General features: G+C 41.3%; 2 protein-coding genes across 3 annotated transcripts in view; both read right to left on the reverse strand.

Moving 5' to 3' along the window:
- sh2b3 (SH2B adaptor protein 3) overlaps window positions 1-15,744 on the reverse strand; it is a 42,409-nt gene extending 26,665 nt beyond the window's left edge. The window contains exons 1-2 of one of the 2 annotated variants that reach the window (XM_020099020.2): window positions 15,372-15,744; window positions 296-1,510 (exon numbers count right to left, since the gene is read on the reverse strand). In XM_020099020.2, coding sequence (XP_019954579.1) covers window positions 296-1,480 — 1,185 coding nt within the window. In that variant the 5' untranslated portion in view covers window positions 1,481-1,510; window positions 15,372-15,744. The remainder of the gene's footprint in view (window positions 1-295; window positions 1,511-15,371) is intronic. The other variant, XM_020099021.2, reaches the window with a different exon arrangement.
- A 2,245-nt stretch (window positions 15,745-17,989) lies between these two features.
- On the reverse strand, window positions 17,990-21,060 carry pheta1 (PH domain containing endocytic trafficking adaptor 1). The gene has a single exon (XM_069523535.1). It carries the CDS (start codon window positions 21,058-21,060, stop codon window positions 20,161-20,163), a length of 900 nt encoding a protein of 299 aa, XP_069379636.1. The 3' UTR covers window positions 17,990-20,160.
- Window positions 21,061-25,056: the final 3,996 nt, after the last annotated feature.

A 25,056-nucleotide genomic window follows, 5' to 3' on the forward strand; every position in this document is an offset into this window, starting at 1 on the left:
GAAAAGCTAAATATCATCACAGTATCTGTTGTGTTTCTTCATGCAATAGAACAAAGGATTGGAGAGTGCACACCTCCACCAACGGTTATAACGTATCTCACCATTTAATAGAAAGACAAAAAAAAGAGATGCACCCATGTGAACCTCTTTATATCTGTGTTATTTTGTTTAGAGTGTCAGCTGTAACTATGACTCAATCATTTATCCGTCGAAGCCTAAATTTAAATAAATATGCTGGATTGTCAGAGTGTAAAAAAAAAAAGTATAAATGTGTATATGAGCTTGTTGTATCTACCTTTGGAGGATCATAGAGCTCCAACTGGTACTTCTCCCCTCCTCCTCTTCCTCCTGCTCCTCCTTGAGCATCTCTGATCCTCCTGACCAGCAGACGGCAGCGTTGCCAGCAGGGCTGAGAGTCTGAGATAGTGTCATCCACCAATAAGTACCTCAGTTGGCCCTCTTTACAGCTGCCGCTCACCTCTGACCTCCTCTGCCTCATGCTTCTACTGTGTAACCGACGTAAACGATCCAGGATGTGAGAGGCTACTCCGGCCACAGACCAATGTGAAGCACCTGGGGGGTTGGCTTCAGAGATCAGACAAGAGGAAGAGTGGGATGAAGAGGAGGAGGATGACACTTCCTCATTTGTGGAGTAAATCCCACCCACTCTGTTACTATTATTTGGAGTATTGTTGTTGGTGGTGGTGGGGGTGGGGTTGCTGGAGGACAGGTCCTGGGTTGGGGGGGGGCTAGGTAGGGGCCGCTTCTTAAAAAGCCTTCTTACGGTCTGCTGGATCTGACTGACAGAGAAGTGTGTGACGTCAGCGTGTCCAGGGTTGGAGGCTGAGGAGTCAGATAGCCGCTGACGATTGGTGCCAGAGATCTCCTCATTGCCATGGCTATGCATCAGCAGTGACCCTCCGCCGACACTACGAGTCGACCCTCTGAGCACCACCGGGTTTCCCGACAAGGAGTTTCCCGCAGAACATTGCAGCGGCTGCTCCTGTTCCCGGCTCAACACCACCGGCTCCACTTTAGGTGGCACCAAAGCAAAAAGAGCAGCGCCTCCACTTTGACGGCCCGCCTCCCGATAGTCCTGCACTCCTGACAAAGATGTGATCCGCGATCGACCAGTCACCGGCTGTGATGGAAGGGGACGGGTCGCTGGAGATGTGGAAGGAGCATTGCCAATAGAGGTAGAGCATCTGTTCTGTATGAGCAGAGTGCCATCTTTGTCAACCTCGCAGCAGAAGTGCTTCTGGAAGAGGTCGGTAAACTGCTTGGAAAAAGTCTCTGGTGAGAGCACGTCATGCTGTGGCCACTCTCTGGCGAAGCTCCGGTAGTGTCCAGCCAGCTGCCGGGCTGTGGCGATGGCGTGCAGCTCGCAGAACTCGCTCCAGCCTCTCGGGGGCGCTGCCACGCCAGGGCCTCCTCCGGCTGTTGTGGTGGTGTTGGCTGGATGGATAGTGTTACCATTCATTGCAGTAACCAGACCAGCTGAGAATCACTGCTGTGAGACAAAGAATGAGAAGAGATAGGGAAAAAAGAGAAGTGGATGGTTGGAGAGGAGGTGGGGTAAAGGAGTTGATTTGAAGACAAGGTTGGAAGGATGGATGGTTTAGAAGGGAGAAATATAAGATGATTGGGGGACAAACAGAGGAGAGATATGAAAATGTAATTAGAGGCAAATCAAGATAATGTGGAGTGTTGAGCAAGAACTGGAGGACTAAAGATGGAACTGGAATAACAGACAGCATTTCTTTGAACTATTTAAAAGTTTGAAATGGTTTAAACATCAAGATAGAACGGCCAAAGCTCTGTTTGTATCTGCAATCAATCTTAAACAGCCCAAATTGGATTACATGGGCCAACAAAGAATCTCTGGCAATCAACCAGTCAAAGGATATCTTAATAGATAAGGATGGTTATAGTTCACTCAAAGGACAATGGTTAACCAATTTAGGAGAACAATAAGTCAACAGCAAAAACACTGAGTGCATATATATGAGGGACAATCTAGGAAATCTGTTGAGATGAATCTAATGTGAGGAGAAAATGAGCAGAGTGAGGTGATGCCGAGTCAATAAAGATGACTGAGTCACTTCCAAATTGCATCGATATTGACTAAACTAGTTGAAATGAATGAAAACAGTAATAAAGTCATTCAGACCGACTCAGTGAATGAGGAAGTACATTCGGAAAACTTCTCAATCAACCGCACTGTCTGCTCGGCCATCTGTGTGTTTACATGTGACCTGTTTCTTCTGCTTTTTTTTTTAATTCAGCGAAAAGAGAAGTTTAACTTATGTCAACACCATCACATGGACCCTTGGATCCTCCTTTTCCAAGGAGAATGGTCCCAATGGTCTTGATGATTAGCTCTTGGAGCTGATCGGTTGGGGGAATGGGGGACGACCCCTGCAGGAGAGAGCTGTATGTTTGTTGCAAGACCCTGCACAGAGAAAACTGTATCCAAGGATGCCTAATCATACCTGCCTGCTGAAGATGGTACAATCTTTATGCATGGCCACCTATGACCAGCCACAAACATGGGTCAGATTTCTCCTGTTGCTGCCGATGGTCAATCTGACTATGACAGACGGTCACAGTGAGTTTGTGTGGGAGAGAGAGGGAGAGACAAAGAGTGCTCAGTTTCAACTTTTAATATAAACTGCTGATCCCATGATGTAGCCATCAGCTTTAACTATAGAGTGTTCACTTGCACACATAAAGTCTCTATCTGCACACAGAGCACTCTCTGTCATAGAGGATTAGGGGCTGGTAAAATTGGACAGGTTGTTTAAGGGGAATGTTTTTTGAGTCATTTTGGTTTAAAGGGGATGGCATTTAAGGGGACTTGGTGGAGGTATGCGCTTTACAGAGTCCAATTCTATTTCTCATTCCTGTATCTTTTTCACCTTTGTTGTAACATTACTGATTCTGAACATTCTGGTTAGTTTCATCTCAGTAGGCTTTTCATACTTGTATTCACTGGCCATAACAATATGTCATCATCAGTCGTGTTGAAGCACCACATTACCCTTGTGCTCTAACACCTTGGTTAGCTTCTGGCTACTTTTGTAATTAAACAGAAATGAGTTTGGTTTGAAGAGTCAACCACATAGTTTCAACATTTAAGAGGAAACAGGATGCTTGGCCACATATTAAATAAGAACTAAACCACATTTAATGTGTTCACATGTGCCCTTTTGTCATCCCCTGATGTATATACATACTTTTGACCTACAAGTGTGGTCAACCCACAGCTATAGATTAGAAGGAAAGAAACATTTGTAAAGAAACACACGCCTCTTGCTGATGCAAGAAAGCCTACGGATGAGACAGTGTTGTATCATTAGCTGCAGAGCTGCAACTGTCTCCTTCAGCTGAGTCGCAAAACAATCATTTTTATATGTGCCTCTCCATAGATTTTGGGATACGCAATAACTTTTTCTGATCATAAACTGTAGCATGATAGATTTTGTTGATGATAAAGGTCACGTTTTACAAGAAAAGAAGAACACACAGGTAATGAGAACCCAGAGATGTTTTTCAAGATACCAACATGCATTATATTGCAACCACAGCCTATTTATATACACTGTTGTAGACATGAGTGGCTGAATGACAGTTAAAAACATTCAGACTTCAGCTGCAGTCGTATTAACATTGGTTTATCATTCTCAAACTATAACATGCGCCTGCAGTACATACCATCTTCCTCCAGTGCTGCGGAGATGGGTCTACTCTAAATAAAGGAAGTATGAGCATGTGCGTATGTGCATGTGTGTCTGCATACGGGGTTTGTGGGTTGATGTGGGGGGAGTCACAGACTGTGGTCCAACAGATCACAGAAAACCACAAGAAATAGTAGTGGGGGCGCTTTGGTCGGCCCAAACATGGAGCAACATGTCTCGTTATTGCTCGGCCAACATCATCTCTCTCCCTCTCTGCGTCCTAAATGACCACGTTGGGAGAAGAAAAGATGTGAATTCTTGAGCTTGTGTCACGCCACAGGCCGTCGTTTTAATTTTTGTATTCGTATCATCAAACATACCAGGGGAGGCGTACGTCAGAGATGGAGCGAAAACTTGGCATCGTGAAATATTGCGTCACCAAAGTTCCTGGATGTGTCCTGTCACAACAACCAATTCCCTTCCTGTACTTCGAGGAGCATGCTCAGTGCGTGCCCCCTTATGCCCCTGCAGCTGGCCCCCTCAGAAGCCTGTTTCTATCTGCCTGGCCAGCCCAGCGATGACTCAGCACTGACTACAGAACACACACACACACACACACACACACACACACACACACACACACACACACACACACACACACACTTCCTCTTGATGTTTCCCTCTGGGGGCTTGGCCGTCTTTGTTCCCATGGTTTTGCCTCTTTCTCTTTTCATCCTGTCTGTCCTGGTATGTGGATCTCCAGATGGGGTTGGATGCACACTTACACACCATTAAGGCCACATTCAAGTTGTAAGAAGAAATAAAAAGGCTTATTCAGTTTGGGGTTTCCCTTCTCTATCCAGAATCTCCAACCTCTACTTTTTGCTTTGTTATTGTGTTATCATTTTGTTAAGACAGCATTCATCAGAGGATGACAGAAAAAAATGGTGAACAGTCCTGAACAAAAGACTCAAAGTTCCTGCCTTCCCTCCTCTCTTCCTCATTTAGTCATCACTCCCTCCTCCTCCTCATTCCTTGACAAAGCCTACATTCTTCACTGTGGCACACACACACACATTCACAGAGTCAAACCAAATAAAAGCTGCTGTTCGTATGTCTCACCTATGACTATAAAGTTATTCATGCTGCAGCTCAACCGTTGCTGTTTAAAATAGCAGTCAGCAACAGACATCAGTCATTGGCCTTTATTAAGCAGATGCACATGTCAGACAGGTGCGAGAAAAAATAGTCTGCAGCTTGTTAACGGACATTGAGTGAAATATAGCACAGTCTCCCAGTTTAAACCACCGACGTTTAATGTAAGGTCTAACAATAGCGATATGCAACAATTAGTCAAACTATTCTGATAATTGATAGTTGTTAAAGTAATTTTTCAAGCATAAATATCACAAAACAGCTCAAAAAAATGTATATAAAGATGACAAACTGGGCCCTGGGAACGTAGCATTTTACACAGTTTTAGTCAAGAAATGAATTTAAATAAGTAGAACAGCCCTTACCTTATTACCTTTCCTCATCACTATGTTTCTCCCAACACCACGAAATCCCTCAAATAAGTTTTTATTCAAGCAGGAAGGAAACAGGATGCGTGAAAAAGACACCTGAATTAATTGGCGAGCTTGAGTGACCTCATGACTTCTGTCAGCTCACAGAGTCAATTCTTATCGTAACCCAACATTGGATGGGATGGAGGTATGATGCAATGGTTATGTCATTACGACAAACTGTCTGGACACCATATCCTTACTCTTGTTGAGGGTGAAGGGCAGATCAACACTCAGATCCAAACTCATGGTGACTGTGGAATATTGGGAAACAAAGGCAAAAAAAACTGGCAACACCAGCATCAGCTTCAGACACTACCAAGCAACAAGGCTCAGGAGCAAAATTCTTACAAAAACAAGACCCTGTGAAACAGATCACATATTTACGGGTTTCCGGTAAATCACAAGGCTGTGGAGGACTTTCACCATCACCTTGGCCTGAACCTGCAGGTTTACCCAATCAATTGGACAGGGATGAAATGAGGAAGATGACGACCATGATCACGTTGTTTTCGGACTGAGGTCATTTGAAATACAAAAGTCGGTTTGAAATACAAACATTTTCATTGGTTGCGAAATTAGAAAACATCCCTGAGTGCAGGATGACTCATCATTTGACAGCAGACAGGGATTTTGATGTAAAAATGAAAAAATTACATGATATTGTTTTTTTACATGTATTTGGCAAACAAAAACGATCAACTGACGCAGGATCAAAACTGCAAAAATGTATATTTAATTTAATGTTGCCTGCAAAGAACAAACAAAATGTGAAGATGACATTCACTGTCAGGCACAACACAAAAATTAGACTCTACAAGGACTCACAAAGTTTGAGGCTATTACAACACTGAGGATTATCAGTGCTGCCGGTGGAAGCCTTGTTGCAGGGAGGTCCTATTTATATCTGAACAGCTTGGTATCAGCTCTCACACACCACAACGTGCTCCCCGTTGTCCCCAATTGAGAAAGGCTCTTGTTTGGTGCAGCGGGCAGAGACACAGCCACAAAAGAGATCCCTGAGTTTTCAGGTCATGTATTCATAGCAGGTGGCAACCAGCATGGCTGCACACTGGGCGAACTGTAAAAGTGGCTAAAGCTGTGGTGTTTCTAATGGCCACTAGATGGCTGTTTAGAAATTTGACTGGAAGGAAATAAATAGAAAACACCCAGATATTATTACATGTTTTTTTCACCAGTGTGTAGATTTTCTGTAATTAGCGAAGTTAGAGTGTCTAAGAAAATCATTTGTCTGACCAAAAACAGCATCATGAAGATGTAACCAAGGGTTCCAGACATGTTGAGTGTATTTTTTCCTTAATATCTGATGTTTTGAAAACCATGGGATTAATTAAGCAAGAAAAGCACTGTCAGATGTGTCAACAGTGGAAATCATCACACTGTACCCGATTTTCTGATTTCAACGACTAACATGAAACCAGCGATCAGCAAACCCAAAATCACATCCTAATAAAAACCACGCATTACGTCACAGATGCTGTTACGATGTCTTTAAGTTCATACTTAAACATACATTCAAGTCTTACTGTGAGGTGATGAGTTGAGCTCTGTTCTCGTTCTGAACACACAGAGTCAAATGCGTGTGAGCAGCTTGTGAACAATCCAGTCTGTAAAAGTTTGCACATGTACACCTCAATGTGCCATTTGGTTGGTCATTACTATAGAAACAGGATGTCCTCCTAATCCTCATACTCATAATACAGTATAAAATGCAATTTAGAGCAAGCCACATCCTTCTGACCTTTATATAGCCCTGGTCCTATTACCGAGATCAGCCGGATCCAATCTACTGCTACGACTCAATTAGTCTGCGTGGCATCAAGGCTCTCATCAAACATCAAACATCCCACTTTTTCCCATAAAAGCTGCGAGTGGAAAAAGTGAATAAATTAGAAAGAAAAAAATCTGGTGACACGTGCATCACAATGTGTGGGATGAAAAACAGATTTTGTTTCCACCTTTGAATTTTAATTCTCTGAATCAGAATGAATCACAGAGCCGGGGATATAAATTTACAAAGCTGAGAAGGAGGGAGTAAGTGATTGTGTGAGTCCGGGAGGTCGAGAGAGGGAGCAGGGGGGGGAGGTTTATTAAAAAGAGAGAGACAGGAAGGAGGAGGCAGAAAGGAGTGAGGGAATAATCAGACAAGAAAAGGAAGTGGAGGAGACGGAGAAACAAGAGTCACAAGGACAGAGAGAAAGACAGATGAGGGGGATAATGAGAGGGCAGACAGGAAGGGTAAAAGAGCGGGAGAAAAGAAGGGGAGGGGAGAGGAGAGGAGAGGAGAGGAGAGGAGAGGAGAGGAGAGGAGGTGGTGCCAGGTTTGTGGATGAAGGTCCAGGTGGCAGAGGAACAGAGAGAGAAGGATCTCTACCATAACCCTCTGCCTGGGCAGCGATCACAGCAACAGGAAGCCCTGCCCTGCGACCAGCGCACCCATGCAAAGATATAGTGACACACACACACACGTGCACAGAATGTTCCAAAAATGCAGCCTTACATCAAAGATGGAAACAGTAAACTCGAGAGCTGTTACTTAAAATGGTGTGAGTGTGATAAAAATGTGTTACACTGATACACACATGACTCAATTCTTACTAGATCCGTCTGTGACATCAGTGTATTAATCTTGATGAAATAAGACAGATTCCCCAGAAGAATTAGTTCAGCTGGTTTGTTTTATAGCAAAAGACAAAATAGAAAACATTTGCTATGCAGCTTGGAATAGAAGACGGCAGAGATGCTACCAAAGTTGTGGTCACGCTTGTTTTATAAAAACACAATCTAATACTGGCTCGCAAAGTATGATTTTTTTTTAGCCATGGCAGGGACAGAGAGCAGGGGAATGATATGCAGTAAATGGTCCAGCTGGCTGAAAAAAACAAATTAAATGTACAATACAACTATTAACTGTTTCATGGAGTGCTAATGTGCAGACTTGGACTATTTCTCCATGCAGCCAAAAAGAAATCCCGTATAACCAGTCGTTTTGTGAACTCCACAGAATGAGTTCAGTGCTCTCATTGGTTGCACTTACGAGGGTGATGACAATCAAGGTCAAAGGTCAAACTGACTGTAGTTCGACAGCAGTGGCAAAGTGTAACATCCGAGCTGCTTGCAAAACCTAGGTGCCACACTGACGTAAAACATACCACGATGTCGCTGTAATAAAAACAATGGCTCACACAGGTATAAACAGTCCTGCTGTTGATCATGTACGGCTCTGACCTGCAGACGATGTCTGAGACATCATCAAAATTCTGAAGTGAGAACAAATTCTAAGATTTTAGGTGAAATAAAAAAGCTCAACAGTAACTACAGTATTTATAATTTCCATCTACAGCTGCAAAAATAGAGATACAATTATCTAAATTAAGGTATTATTACAAATATTTATCAATCTATCTTGCATTGGTAATCATTTATAATGATTTGATTGCGCTAGAGTTAACTTACATTATACCAAGACTGCAGGCAATTATTTTTAAAATTGATCATCTGTTAATTATTTTCTCTATCGATCATCTATAACATGTAATATAATTCTCAGATATAAAACTTTTTTTTGGGGTATGACAAAGAAAAGCATTAAATCCTGCCATTTGAAGAGCTCTAGCGAGTAAATGTTTGACATTCTTTTCTAAAAATGAAAATGATTAATTGATTAGCAAAATACTTAATTTCCTTTAAATTGACTCATTGATTTGACGACTATTCATTACAGCTCTACGCGATACTAGTTAGGACATTAAAGAAATGCGACGTGTAAACACTGGAAGTCAACTTAATAAAATGTAAGCAGCTCTATCCAATTTTAAGGAAAATACAAAAGGAACATGCAGTATGTGACAAGAGTGTGAGATAAAGGCCAGGAATTACCTCATATGCAGTCACCACTCAATATTGTTATGACAGGCACAACAGCCTGCTTGACAGTGAGCCAACACACCAGCTAACATGAAGTGACACTGTGTCACCTTTTCTCAACCCTTTGAGGCCTGGCTGCATGAAACTACAAAAGTTTTCTGTAAATGTATTTATTTCCTGATTGATCAGCTGCATGAAAAAAACCATCTGCAGCAGCAGAGATGGGATTGACTCGAGTCTCAGTGTTCCTGTTTGTTATCAAAGCTCGTTCACATGTCACTTCACACAAATAGAGCAGAAAGCGAGACGCACACAGCTTACATAATTCAAGAACATATTGTGAAGGAGGAAGTGGGGCTGAAACATGAGATAACCTCGGCCTTAACTTCACATAGACTGAGGAAAGCGTCAGCTGATGCAGGGAGTCTATTTCAAGTGTTAACCATCAGTAAAGAATAAAAGCCTTGTTCTGGATGTGTAGGTATCACAAAGAAATGTAAATGTTTATATGTGTGAAGCTCAAATACTTAAACATTGTTGGTTCATGAGAAGAAGAATCAGAAAATTGAAGGAAAGGAAAAAACCGACCTACAACACATACAGAAAGCTATGGGGTAAGAAGAACCTTTAATCCTCCATGTTTGGCATTTAGTGAAGCTGAAGCTCTTATTCACAGTGGCCTCAGGAAACACATACACTACATCAACATTTACTTTCCACTGTCTGTGTCTTGACATTGCAGCTATCTTTAAAAAGAGAAAAGAAAACATGAGGCGGCAACAGCTGCGAAATGGAGAAGACTTATCTATTGTCATGCATGTGTTTTTTTTTGTTTTGTTATACATGTGTAGGCTAAATTCTTTTGGGTGCATACTGTAGGGTTTCTGTTTCAGTCGGAGTAATCTCTAGTTCAGCCTCACGTTCCCACAACAATGCAGGACTCCAGCACAACACAATGCTGCTATTATTAAGACATAAGTAAAGCCCTGACGCTTTCTGGCCATTTCCTGTCGTCTGGGAACGCAGTGAGGGAGGCAGGTTGGGAAAAGAAGAAAAAAAACACCTAAAAGGCTTGGATCCATGACGATAAAGCAAGGATTATAGGAATCAAAATAAGAGACAAAGTCCTTCAGGAAATGATCCCATGTATCTAGTAAGTCCCAATAACTTAGTAAAACACTCACTAACAAGTTTCCCTCCAGCTGTCCGGCATCCTGCCAACAACTAATACAAAACATCTTCTGCACAGTCTGCAGTCTATCATTATCCTGGGAAGACAGACCCCAGCATGTCATGAAAAACTAAAATATAGGTCTCCGAGAGACATAATGACAGGCAAAAAAATGAAAAGAGAAGTTTAGTTTTGTCTCTGGCTGCTTGGATGTGATGTATGAGGAGAAGAGTCTAAAAGGGAATTAGGTCAGTAGTCAAAAGCAGTATTAAACAAAATTCATGTGAGGTTGAAATTACGCAGAATTATTCAGCCATGAGGTTGTGACTCATAATCAAGAGTAAAAATATGATTCAAAATATGACTAATAATAATACAGAAAAGTTGCCCAACACAAATTTTGAGTCACTGTTTCTGGACCTGCTGCCACTCATGATTATTTTCATTACCTATCTTTTTCTATGACTAATCCTTAAGAAATGGAAATACGCATTATGCCACTTTGGACTCCCGCATCGTACGTCATGTTCTCCAGAAGTTATGACAGAGACAGACAAAGTCCCAAGTAAATTGGATATGACGCAATAAAAAGGTGCTTAAAATGAAACGCCCCCGATACAATTGTGGATTTCTCTGGGTTTTAAACATTGTTGGATGATCTAAGTACACAGGTCAACAAAATATAACATAGGTCTAGTTGTTTTTAGACATTTTAAAAAAGAATTGTTACTTATTATATCTTTAAGCATAAAAGCATATGCTGATTTTTATTCTAATTTCTAAATCAAGCTAGTGAATCTATAAGTACTTCTACTGCGCAGTTAAGCAAATCTGTATAGTATATCTATATCATGCAACAGACTGCACAACACAAAGTCAATGTACTGTGCGAACTGTTAAAATGAAAAAGAAAAAACTTGAATAAATGCACAGAAACTTTGTCATGCACATGCACACACACACACACACACACACACACACACACACACTGAGTCCTGGCAAAATAAACACTGGCTGACAGTGCATGCTACACAACATTAAATATGCATACACTGAATAACTAAACAGTTTTAAGGAGGTTTCTCAGCTACAGAGCCGCCAGAAGCTGAACTCAACGCACCTCGAGGGCCTTTAAACACAGGATTAGTTTCTGCAAAGCTGCAAACAACAATCCATCATTCACAATTCAGCCAATTCAAGCACTCGAGACTGAAATGCTGCAGCCCGGGAGAGTACGACAGATATCTCTGTGTGAACTCCACAAGCACTCCATGAATGAGTCATGCCTACTCGTGATGCGTTTCTGATTCATTATAAATTGTAGGATGCATGATAGTATTTAAGATTTGTGATACTGTATATTATGTATGTATATATATATGTGTGTGTGTGTGTGTGTGCGTGCGTGCCTGGTTGTTCGGGTGGGGGCGGCGGGAGATAATTGGATCCTTCAGTTACTCTGATCGGCTGTGAATCATCTGCAGGCATCTGACTTCCTGGAAGGCTAATTCAGGAGTTATAAATTTTTCCACATTGGGACTCATGAGGAGCCAACAGAGTTTCAGTATTCGCACTCACACAACACTTTCTGACACACTAACAACACACCAGGCTGCTCTTTTGCAGCATTTTGTGTGGGTGTGTGTGTGGTGATAGCTAAATGTGCTTCTGATGGGAACTTCAATGACATGATGCAAATTAAGTATTTTGCGTGAGAACGTGTTCCTGCTTTCACTTCAACTTAGACATGACTCGTCTTTCAGCAGAACACACACAGAGGAACAAACACACCGTAAGCGATTTCATATGTGTTTGTGTGTGCGTGTGTGTGTAGGGCTGTACATAACAATTATTTTCATTATCGATTTTCTCAGTTATTCATTCAGTTCACAGTTTCTCTGTCTCAAGTTTGCTTGTTTTATGTGACCAACAGACCAAAAACGTTACCGTCAAGTTTTACAACTAACAACAACACATCCTCATGTTTGAGAAGCTGTTGAATTGAATAATCCATTAAAGTGATTGACTGTTGCAGCCCTCTATGTTTGCAGTCATGAACTGTGGAGACACTTCCGTCCTGCACCCACACTGTGCAAACAAACAGACACAGATGCACACAAATCTATTAATGTATTGCACCTACAAGCACACACATGTTCCATGCGACATCCTCATGCTGCTGCAACTAGCTATAATCAACATTCTTCTAACTACTAGAACAGGGGCGCATTTGGGTAAACGCATGCAAAATACACACACGGCCTCTAATTACTGCTGCTTTGGAAAATAACACACAGGCACGCATGCCCCCCCACCACCACCGAACACTCGAAAAGAAATACAACGGTTCTTGCATTGTGTTTGTGGTGCAAATTCAATGTCTGAGATTTTAAGGCTGAGCTGTTTGGGTGGGCAAGGGCCATGCATGTCACATTACGCGCACACACACACACACACACACACACACACACACACACACACACACACACACAAACACCGACTGCTGGATAACATGTGTGTTGTGTTGCAGAAGGTCCCCATTATGACCAGAAACAAGCTTTCTTTTTCTTCCATTTTCTGCCCTAATTTGTCTCTTCCGTCTCTCTCTCTCTCTGTCATTCTTCTTTTTCAGATTCTTGCTCCTGTCTGCCTGCCAAGTTATCTCCCATGGCTCCTCTCTCCCTCCCTTTTTTCCTCTCTTTCTCCTCTTTTTTTCTCCCTCCACCCCCCCAGAGGACCGTTGTGGGTCAGACCTCTCTCGTGGTCTCATCAGTGGATTTCTTAGAATCCCTGAGGGAAGCGGAAGAGCTGGTATGACATTGTCTGATCCATTGCCGATAGCTGAGGCTGCAGAGTCTGCTACTTTTTTGTCTGAAATAACACATACATGCAAACACTAACATGAAATGTGCACAACGCAAACATATTTTAAAACCACTGCTTAAGATTAGAGCCACAGTGTCCAAATTCCAAGAAGCGGCCTGTTCTTTTAAGGAAAGTTGTTTGAGACGGCAACCAAGACAATACTGTGTTGTGTGGGATAAAATCCCCAACCAAGTAATCTTATTATGTTCGGAAAAGAAAAATTACATTATAATTATGCTGAACAAGTGTCAACCCCCCTCTCTAGGGAGTATCCAAGAGTTTCAGTTTTGAAAATGTGAAGCAGATTCAGCAGTATTCAGATGGCCACAGATGAATATTTCTGTGAATCCTGGTTGTTTTATTTATTTTTTTAGAATTAATGTATTTACGAGTATGCATTAATGCGGACACAACAGAACTTGTCTTGTCCAAAAGAGAAGTGAAGACAGCACCAAAATATCCGACTGTCAGATACTAGGGAAGTCTGTGGGGAAGTAAAAACATTATAAGCGTAAAGGCCAATTAAACACATGGAGCTGAACTAGACCTTTATTGTGGACTTTTGTTAAACAGGAAATAATTATGTAAAGTTTAGCTCCCACCCTGGAGGCGTGTTCTTCTGTGTCTTTTGTGCTGTAATGTCTCAAGGTGTGACAACTGTCCCATTAGACTGTATGATGCTGAGATTACTGCAGGGGGCAAATATTCACACCATCACATGACTTAGATAAAATGTTTTTAAAGAAGGCGGCAACCTGACATACATTTGTGAGGCTGGGTGGGCAATATGATGACATGTACAGTACGATGCTGAGACAATCAGTCAACCACACACACACACACACACGTACACACTCTGGAGATAAGAACTGAAGTGCACCCCTTCCAAAACACACACACACACTCCTTCTACCCTCCTTCACTATTACTGTTTTGATTTACTGCTACACAACACTGGATTGTGAAACCAAGTGGCTGCTCCCCACTGGTTCCTGTTCTCTATCCAGCAGTTATGGATCTGAGCACGCACGCCACGCACTCATGCTCCAGGGACGCAAGATCACGTACCACACAAACAACTATAACGTTCACATCTTACATATTAAATAAGTCAGTAAGTAGGTGAAGTTCCTGGATTTCTGTTGGAAGTGTCACTTAAGCTACAACAGTAAGTTAAAAAAACAGTGTGTGTTGTGTACATGTTTAGTGCCGGCTGTCCACACTGATGGGATGCCAAGCAGCTCGAATACCGAAAGATCCTGCTTGGTTGTCATGGCTGAATTTTGAGGGGCCCCGGGGCAAACACTTATTGTTGGGCCCCTGTTGACCAACAATACATGCTAATGTATCCATGATGAATAAATGGCACACACAAACCCATTGAATGGCAACAATTCTGATAATTAACTGCTCTTTGTAGATCACAAGTATCTACATCTTGAATATTAAAATTTGGGACGTTTCATAATTGTCTACGATAGTAAACTCAGGTCTCATACTGATAATTAGTCAATAAAACAAGGTTTGAACGTGTTATCTAAGGCTTCGGTGAATAATTAGCATATCATAATGAAATAATCTGCACAAATGAACATTTTCTGACATTTTATAAACTGAGCAGATTAGTAAAGAAAACAGAAGTCAAGTGTAGTGACAGTGAACATTTTCTTCTTCTCTGATGATGGAATAATACATTGTCTTGAGGTTATGGTTAAAATAAGTTGGTAGAAGACAACTTTCACCAAAAATAAAAACTCTCGAACTAACTTAAAACAATTAAAGTCAGATGGTTAGATTCTGCTTTCATTTAGTACATCCCTGCAACAAATTCTGGATTGATACAGTTGTGTGTATAAAGTGCTTTTTTTGGTGAGAGAGGGGGGGGGGGGTTCTGGGGTCCCTGGGAAGTTGCATAGAGTCTCTAAGTTTACATTTTAAAAGTTTACTTCTCGGCTACAAAAAAGTTTTTCTGCATCTGCTGCTCCAGCCACTGGGGGAGGAAGAAGAGGAGGAAGAGGAGGAAGACGAAGAAGAAGCCCTTTAAATGTGAGAGCATTCTCTGACTATTCTTCTTCTTCTTCTTCTTATGATCAGTGCAGAGAAAGTGTCACCTCCAGCGGAAGCTCCGTGTTATTTGTGCGCTTCACCCCTGGGTGATGTTACAGCAGAGTAATGGGAGCCGAGGCAGCGCTCAGTAATACTCACGTTCTCCGTTATCTCGGATGGGCACCCACCGCAGCACGACAACCGACCGACCAGCTGGAGCTCGCATAACGGAAATGTGTCGAGAGGCGTCTAAAGTAACGCGAACCGACGTCGGTGAGCAGCGGCAGGTCGAGAGAGCGAGAGAGAGCTACACGGAAAACAAGAAGGAGAAGAAGAGGAGGAGGAGGAGGAGGAGGAGGAGAAGAAGAGCGCGCTCTCTCTCATGGTGAGCGCGTGCCACGGCTCGTCCGCACGCGGAGCACAAACAAGGAGGAAAAGAAGAAAAAAGTTTCAGACACGAAGTTGACGCGAAAAAAAAAAAAAAAAAAAGTGGCGACTCCTCATTTCCGCTGTCAAGAAAAAAAAAAGAGCCGCGATCCTCCTGCGTCGAGTTAGAGGAAACTCACACACCGCTTCCTGTGGAGGCTTTAACAATAAGAGGGTGACCTGGAGGTTTTCACTCACACACTCTGAGAAGGTTTTTATTTTTTACATCAGTCAGATCAGGAACACAGTCCCACAGCCACAGATAGAACAAGTGCAGTCTGATGATGTTGTCTTGTTACTACTCTTTCTCTTTGGGTCTATTATTATATTATGATTTCAAATGTGATCATTTTCTCCATTTATTTATTTGTTATAATGTTTTATGGTTAAAAGGTGTAGCCCTAGAACAGTAGCTGTGCTTAGTTGAATTTACAGACCACTTATTAATCAAAGTCCACTTTATTGGCAATTCTGCTATGTACAGGACATAGACGGGATTGCAATGGTTTTTCTCTGATCCCCAGTTTAAACACATAAGTAGACAGAACATATAAGCATGTAACATATTAAGTACTCAAAATAGTACCACAAAGTAAAATACTTAATGGAAAGTAATGTAATGTACATCCACAGGATGTATTTACTACATACTGGCAGTTGTGCTATGATGAGCAGTATCAACAGTATCAACAGTTTGATTGATTCCAACAAATCTGAAAAACCTCTCAATACAATATAGTCCAGTGTTACGCTCCTGTCTAGGGGGTAGGAGCGCAGCATGAGAGTGTAAAAAACTTCGAGATAATTCATTTACTATACAAAACAGTGAGACATGATATTAAACTGCAAATGATTATAACTCAGGGTTAGCCCAGGCCAAAGCAACAAACCAAAGAATTAGTTTCATCAAAGAAAAGTTCTGGTTTAACCTACTGAAATAAACAAATAAACCAAAAGACATTACCTCAACCTCACTCCCTGAAAAATCACAAAGAACAAACCCAGCTCACTCTACAGCTCCAGTGCTACTTACTAACAGACAGTGAATGGGACTTATTACAATATATACACAAATACTTTCTAACTGGATCTACAGTTATACAAACCATAACAAACCTCTTTTAATCTTGAAAAAATGTTGGCTAACATATATTTTATTTACACATTGTGTCAACAAAAGCTGACTATATGAGCTTCATAGAGATATATATATATTATGGCACCAAATATAATATATTGTGCATATTTCCTTTACAACACTGTGTCACACCTTTATGTTGAAATACCAGACAGGAAGTTTCGTGATGTCTGCAGCAGAGTGCTCACTGGAAGAGTTTGGTATGTGAAAGATGCAGAAACTCTCCAGACTCCACAGACACTGCTGGTTTGATGAGTGTAATCTGTGGATGTCCTAGAGTGCTCCATCAGTTATTTTTATAGTTTCACATCCGGCATCAGTTCTTTCATAAAGTTTGAATTATAGCCACAATAATTCTTTAAACAGATGCTGCGAAGGAGAGAAAGAAATGGGTATTAAAGGGAGCACTTCTATAAACTCAAGCTCAAGAGGTTTAGCAGTGTTTGCTGTCAATACACCAAACTGATCTACAGAACTGGGAGACGACCTACACTTCATATTTATGTTCTGTATTTGTGATCTTCCTATAGATGATTACTTCACATGGCATAAACCGTCACTGAATCCCAATAGAGAAATGTTCAGCACAAGATAAAGAGGGAAGCAAACATAGAGGAATAGAACAAACCTGTGATATTTTTGGCCCCTGAGGATCAAAAAGTTTAAAAAAATAACATGGGCAATCTGCAAGGCAAGAAATAAACACTATCCTTGAAAAATGTTGTAAATAGGTGCAGCAATGTCTTAAGTGAAGTGACAAAGTGATGCAATTAGTAGCATCAAAGCATAGCACATGTAATAAATGTATATATGAGTGATATGGTGTAATACAAGCATAACAATGTCTAACAATACGTAAGTTATAAGAAAAGGGAAAATTAAATCAGTCTCATCAGGTTGGCAAACTTCAGATCAAGTATTTATTCGTCTCTAGAGACTCGAACCAGCTGGTTTCTGTCATCACATCAGATTTATTTACCTGTCCCAATTATTGATCTCCTTCAACTCACAGGTTTGAGTGCCTAGAATTGACACACAGCGACACCTAGTGAGAGACAGACTGAACAACACCAAGAATGTGTGAAGTATTCATGAAGCTCAGCTAATGTCAACACAGGCCATACTGATGACTAAAATCTGTATTCCTCACAATTCACATTATTATAAACTATAAAACAAGTAGTGATCATAGAATAATTAACTGCTCACACACTTACATATTAGCACAGTTTATTGAGTGGCTTACAGCAAATGCTTCATTGACAAACACCTTTTCAGGATAATATATCAGTCACAATGAGTTCAATATTATTGGTTATTTAATGCAATACTCATTCTGTGTGTTATAATATTGAAAATTGATACTAAAATCAAAAGTTGAGGGAAAATATAATTGTGCATTTAGTTTGCTTCCCTCATTTGGCACTCCTGAATAAAAGATACATATTTTTTATTATTTATGTGTTTAATTAGAAATATTCAAAATTCCCTTAAATATTATTGTAAAAGAAACAGTTGTCATCTGTGATTTCAGTAACACATTCCTGGAGTTCATAAAATTGACATTAATGCAACCATAATATTTTGGATAATACATGTCAAAAAGGATACCGTTTTAATGTTGCTGCGTTAGAATACACAACCCACACTGTACCGTTTCTTCCCACATTGTTGTTTCTGCACAAGCACTGTGCATTGATGCCGACTGAAGCAACTGAGCCATTGTCAAAAAATGTGATTGCACCGAGATAAGCTGTTGGCAGCACAAGAACAGAATAACAATTGAAAAAGACGAATAGTCAAACCCTCCTATCACTGTGGTCCTATGGTAATGCTTACAAGTGTAGTAACAGAGGTATAAAGATAACATAAGGCACGTATAAAAGAAAATGTAAAAGGCTGCATGATTGATATAGAATGCGATCATTTTAAAAAGGCCCATTTTGCAAACTGCTGGTGTTAATTTTCCAACATGGAATAGTAAATGTGTTTGTGTCCACACAAAAGACGTTAGATGTTCACATACAGCCCAGGCTTCGGTCATTCAGTAACATTCAGATTAACTAAGATTAATTAAGTTTTGACAAGTAGCTGGATAAAATTAAGTTTTGATTGTATGACATGAAATTATTAGAGAATTATGAAGACAAGTGTAACGTCGCCCAAGGTCAAAGGATAAACAATCTGCTTTTAAGAAGTACAAGAGTCAAAAGAGAACTCAGTGACAAGTGCTCATGACACAACATCATCTGGCCGCTGGCTAACAGGGGCTAAAAATAACAGGGTGTGCAACTCTGAGCGAGACATCCAGCTCCCACCTCGGTCCCCGGTGACTGTCGAGAGGATGCTCTGACATTAGCAACCGCGAGGTCTCTGAGGCGAGAGCTGCCCCAGTGGGAGAAAGGAGGAGAATCTGGACTCGTTTTCCCCACTAACAACACTTCTTATCCTCAGAGCAGCCTCAGTGCTCTGCTAAAAAGATCTGGGTTTGATGTTGGTTTAAAGTTGCAGGAAACCTAAAATCATGAATTAAGATGCTAATGGATAATTTAGAAGCTATCACCAACTGCTCAAATATTTATCGGGAACTTCTTAAATTTTATCGTCTTAATTTCCTGATTCAAGCACCTTAAGATGTTTACGGTTTCATCATCCACAGTAAATAACCCGGACATCACCAGAGACCTGATTTTCTATGCCCCGTGGTTGATATATATCACTATAGCATTAAGATCTACTTTGATTTGTTGTGTCATTAGATTGTTATTTAGGTGACCTTTGTTGTTTCAATAGCATATAACCTATTTCCCTTCCATCAGAAAAAGACAAAACTGTGATGAGTTTAGCAGCTACATGTTGTTTTTGGGGTCTTTTTCAGATGCATGGTATAATAGTTTGTATGTGTAACTACAGCAAAACATTATTTTAGATCGTGTTCCTACCGCTTTAAAGAAAATGGACCCTACAACAATTGCACAAGTACATTTAGAAGCTCGATGGGCAGAAAAAGTCTGAATCAGTTTTATCCATTACATGGCCCCAACCCTTTATATCTTGTAAGAAAAAGTCATGTTGTACTTGGGAAAAAAGACAATGTGCAAAACTGTAGAAAAAAAAGCCTATTTGGAATTTAAAAGAGTCTTGGACCGTATAGTGGATAGTGTTATTCTTTAAGACTGACTGATTCACCTGTGCCAGACAAGATTTGGAATCAATCGGAGATTTTTGTTTTTGTCTTTTTTGATTGGAGTTAAGACTGCATTCTGGAATTAGGTCCAAGCTTCCTCGCCTTTCTGCTCAGTCCAGAAGGGTGTAACATTTCAGGATGTTCAGGGAGGAATGATCTAATGTGGAAAAATAAATGACCCATTTCATTCATCATCATTACTGGCTCTGCAGCCACTGCATTCTTAAGTCCTCCACCTCTTTGCCGTACCAGTCATGGAGTTTGGAGAAGCAGACGGTGCCGGGGCAGACAGGGCTTTCCAGAGATGCTCCTTTTCTCCTCGGTGGCACTGGTGGAGCCCTCACACCCTCTGCCCCATAGCCGATCACAGTGCTACTCCCAGGGTCTGCACAGCCTTCCCAGGCCACACAGGAAGACCCTCCCTCAACAAAGCCATTAGCCAAGGCAACTGGTGGTTTACTCCATGCAACCCCGTTCTCTTTGGAGCAGCCAGAGACAAGCTGCACCTCATCCTGGCTGCTCTTTTGAGCGGAGAAGGGGACTAACATGGGAGGAGCACTTGATGACGATGATAAAGAGGATGAAGAGGATGAAGAAGAAGATGCTCCTGACCTAGACCGCGCAACCTGGTTTCGTCTGGACAGTTTGGGCCTGCCCTGCATGCCTCCGACTGCAGCCCCGACACAGCTGCCTCCTGCAGCCTCCTGGATCTCCTCCAGCTGCCTCTCCAGCTCTTTCACAACCAGCCTCATGTAGTCAAAGCTGGCCCTGGACAACGCTTTCACCCATGACTCCATAGCCACCTGACTGTCAGAAGCCATCTTGTACACGCGAGCTTTGGCACAGTCGAACTTGACGGCGAAGGCGAACTCCTCGGCTGACTCGCACAGCTCCACGGTGCATCCTTCCAGGACGATGACGCCAATGGGCTCTCGGCTGTCACGCTCCTCAAAGTAGAAGAGCATGTTCCCTTTCAGGACAAACCAGCGCCGGTGATAAGCCGTGTTGCGCTCGCCCTTTTTGAACAGGAAGCCTGTCTTGTCTGGTGGGGAGTCACAGGTGGCATAGTGTGCCACGCTGCGTTCGTTCAGCTTCATCTTCTCCCCTTCTTCTTTTCCTCAGAGGATTCTTTATTCACCTAAAAAATATGGGAAAGTGAAGAGGTCATCCTGCAGTAAAATGAATTAGAGCATACTGCAACAGGAGTCTGCAGCTTTTCCTTCCAGTGACTCACTGAACCAGCAGATTTTTCTTATTAATTGTGCTAATCAATGAAAAGAAAAAACTAACTGCAGACTGTCCTGCACTCAGTGCTGCATGATGCATATTTTTAGTTTACTAACATGGTGCTATACAGCAATAACAGGGAGTTGAGCTGTTTCTGATGTTCAGAAATGCTAAGTCTATTTGCTCTGCTCCTAAAATGAGGTCAGAGCAGAGGGTCGGCTGCAAAAAACAAACAAACGAAACCAACCTGACTTGAATCTACATCCTGGTCTCCTCCCAACAAAGCCACCCTGCCAGCCCTCATAGCGTAAACACTGTTCTTACTTTAATTTCACTTGTGAGACAAGTGTGCACACACAACCTCAATAATTCTGTGAAAATAGTATAGTATAGTATCTTTTTTAAAAACACTGGGAAAAAAACTATTATTTCAATTGTTAACACTAATAAATTGAGTTTTCAAATTAAATCCACCAAATGTGTTAGCGTGACTTGTTGACTTTACTTTGAACAAACCAAATTCATTTGTGCGTCACTAATAGCGGTCTTCTTTTAAAGTTGGTAAACATTTTTCTTGTTACACTGTAGTGGAGAGACCAACCCACTGCAAATACAGGTCAACTTCAAAGCCCGACTTATTCAACAGGAAGAAATTGTTATGCTCTGTAGTCACATGTTCAACTGTAAACTAGGGCTCAGACCTCTGTGAAAACAACAACTAATCCAATTCTAATCTGTTGACAAGAAAGCACTTCAATCCAATGGAAATGGTTTAACTTCATCACCGTGTTTATCATTACCTCCACCAAGGGGGTTATGTTTTTGTCTGTGTTATTTATTTGTCTCTCTGTTAGTAAGCAGGATTAAAAAACTGATGGATTGATTTCCATTCGTTTTTCTAGGCGGCAGTGGCTGAGGGAGTAGAGCCGTCTTCCCCATCTGTTTGCCGAAGTGTCCTCGGGCAAGACACTGGGTGAGTGGCAATAAACTGTACTGCAAAGCGCTTTGAGTGGCCATCAAGACTAAAGCTGCTATATAAATACAGACCATTTATCATTTCCACGAAACCTGTTGGAAGGATGAGGTGTAGGTATGGGTGATTTCTTTAACATCGTGAAATATATTTTTGGATTTCTCAGAGAATAATAAATTGATGACAGTTTTAAAGGTTCAGTGCGTACAATTTAGTGACATCTAGTGACATCTAGTGGTGAAGATGAATGTTGCCACTGAATACCCATCACCTCTTCCTCCCCCTTCCAAACATGACAGAGAACCTGTGTTCATTCAGTTGTCATAGAAACTGATCAAAATGTGTTTAGTTTGTCCAGTTTGGACCACTGTAAAAAAAAACATGGCGGCCTCCGTAGAGGGGACCCTCTCCCGATGTAAATATAAAGTATTTGAATATAAAGAGCCCTTCTAAAATAGTGAAAACAACAATTCATACAGTGTTGATGAAACACACCAGTGAAAACATCACTAGGATTAGTTTACATTCAGTTTCTACCAACAGATCCTCTCACCACACTGAACCTTTAAAAAGAATGTGTTTACTTACGAGTTCATCTCATGTCCAGCTGCTGTCCACCTCTGTCCTCCCATCACATCTGGAGCTCACCACTCAACATGTCTCCATCTTCTGTTTGGACTGTCAGTCCACATGAAGGCTGGAGGAGACAAAACAAACAGCTTTACAGTCTGAGACACGTGAAGCTGACCAGTCAGAGGAGCTGTTTTTAAGTCTTCCACCTCTGTGATGATGGCTGACGTGTTTCTTGGGAAGAAATGATTCAGTCTCCTGCAGCTCTGTCTGTCTGTCTGTCTGTCTCACATGCTTTTGACCCATCAGCACTTTAGTGGGAACATGTCTGAAACTGCAGCTACAACAGGTTTCAGTTCACACCCGGACAGACGCTGCTCTGCTCGGTCTGGACGCGCTCCGCCGCCCCGCTGAATACAAATGTGTTTCCAGCGTCAGCATTTTCCCTTCACGACCACAGAGCCGCACACACTCACTGAGCTCAACCCACAAATCACGCTAACGTGACGCTAACGCGATGCTAACAAGCTAAGAGTCCATGCTGGTCACCTTCACGCGATGACTCCTCCTCCTGTCAGGCTCATCATCTGCCTGCTTTTTTTGTTATTTACCTTTTATTTCTCCTTCTCCTTCTTTCTTTTCTTTCTTCCCTTCTTCCCTGTCACGTGGGCATGAAGGCAGGGTCACATGGTTGTGTTGTACGCGGCGAGTTCGACTGGGCGGGCACACTTCCTTCTGTCGTCCCCGGCAGAGAGGGACGGTCGTCATCCCGAATGTGCGGTGGAGTAAAACAAGCGCACCCGCACTGCGTCGTCCTTGCCCTGGGAGTACTGGAGTACGTACACAGCTGCTCCCGGCGGCGGCGGGCGGGGACACCTGCACGGACTTTAAACATCATGGAGCCTCTCTGGGTTTATGTGGTTCATAAGTGACGAGTCTATGTGTGTTATAATTAATATTATTATTAATAATAATAACGATAATCATCATCATCATTATGCTAATTATCATCATCAGTGATAATTATCACCATTATCATAAAATTAATAATAACCATCAATGTATAGTGAGTTTCTCAACGTTTACTGGTCTAATAAATGGAAATGTTTTGTTTCTGAAAGACAAATCTTTTTGCCCTGATGGACAAAGCAAGAAAACTTTCTTTCGAGTGAGATGTGTTGTCTTTTAGCTTCACTGATAAATACATGAACTTTAAAACTGACAGAGCCAACTTGTCTCAATAACTAGAAAATGAAATATTTCAGTTATTGTTAAAATCGCTGCCTCGGTCTTTCCATCGTTTATTCTTTAACCTTCGTGGTTTTTTATCCACCACCTCAGTGACAGTGAGTGAGTGATTTTTAGAGAGCTGAAACAAATAATTAATGCGTCAACTATTCTTGTAACTAGTCAGCTATTTTTGACATGTCGGTCATACTCAGGTTCCTAATATGCTTTTCATTGTCTCAGTTGATAAAACAGAAAAGTTGTCATGAATATAACAGCATGCTGCAACCCTGTGAAGTTGCAATCCGTCAATTACAAGTCCATCACTAAAACTTTAAACTATGACTTTCTTGACTAACTGTCAGCCTGATGAACACATGACACGAAAGTGCAGTACTATATTATACGTAGTGACATGTAAGCAAGAGAAACTAATTGGAATAGTTTGTGTCCTATTGAGGAGAAAACCCTAACAATGCATCATGTGATGTAAGACAATCATGTTTTTTATATGCAGAATGTTGATCTTCAGAGTAACTATGGAAACTGTAACTTTTACCAAAAACAAGATGAGAAAAGTTGCAGAAAATGGAGCTATGCAAGTAAAGTACAGTTACCTCAAAACTGAGTACATTACATTACATTATATTTCTACTGAAAACTAATTAGTCTCATATCTTTTATAAGAATTTGTCATTGAAAAATCATAGATGTTTTCTTAAATATTTCATATATTATGATGTGTACATGTTTTGTTACAGGGGCTTTTACATCACATTATATATTAAGAGTACATTGACTCACTGTCAATACACATAAATTTAATGAATCAGTTATTGTATTGGTTATATTTCAATTGTACTTACCACTATACCACACTTCTTCTGTTGGTTTATTCTGCTTTGGAAACATTTCACTTTCAAAGAATGTACCATTGCACATATGAATTCAATGCAGCAAAGACTGCAGATTTTTCCAGTTCATGGATTTAAACTTGTTCCAGTCTGAAGACGACCTCTCTTTCAGTCACCACTGCTCTGTTCCTGTGACCACATCCTCCATCTGAACCACTGGCTGTGGCTGATGTTGATGCTGA

This window comes from Paralichthys olivaceus, chromosome 4 (genome assembly GCF_024713975.1).
Source record: "Paralichthys olivaceus isolate ysfri-2021 chromosome 4, ASM2471397v2, whole genome shotgun sequence".
In the NCBI taxonomy this organism is placed as follows: domain Eukaryota; kingdom Metazoa; phylum Chordata; class Actinopteri; order Pleuronectiformes; family Paralichthyidae; genus Paralichthys; species Paralichthys olivaceus.

Coding starts and splice junctions, on each gene's coding strand:
- pheta1 (XM_069523535.1), bottom strand. CDS start 21,060: ATGAAGCTGAACGAACGCAGCGTGGCACACTATGCCACCTGTGACTCC.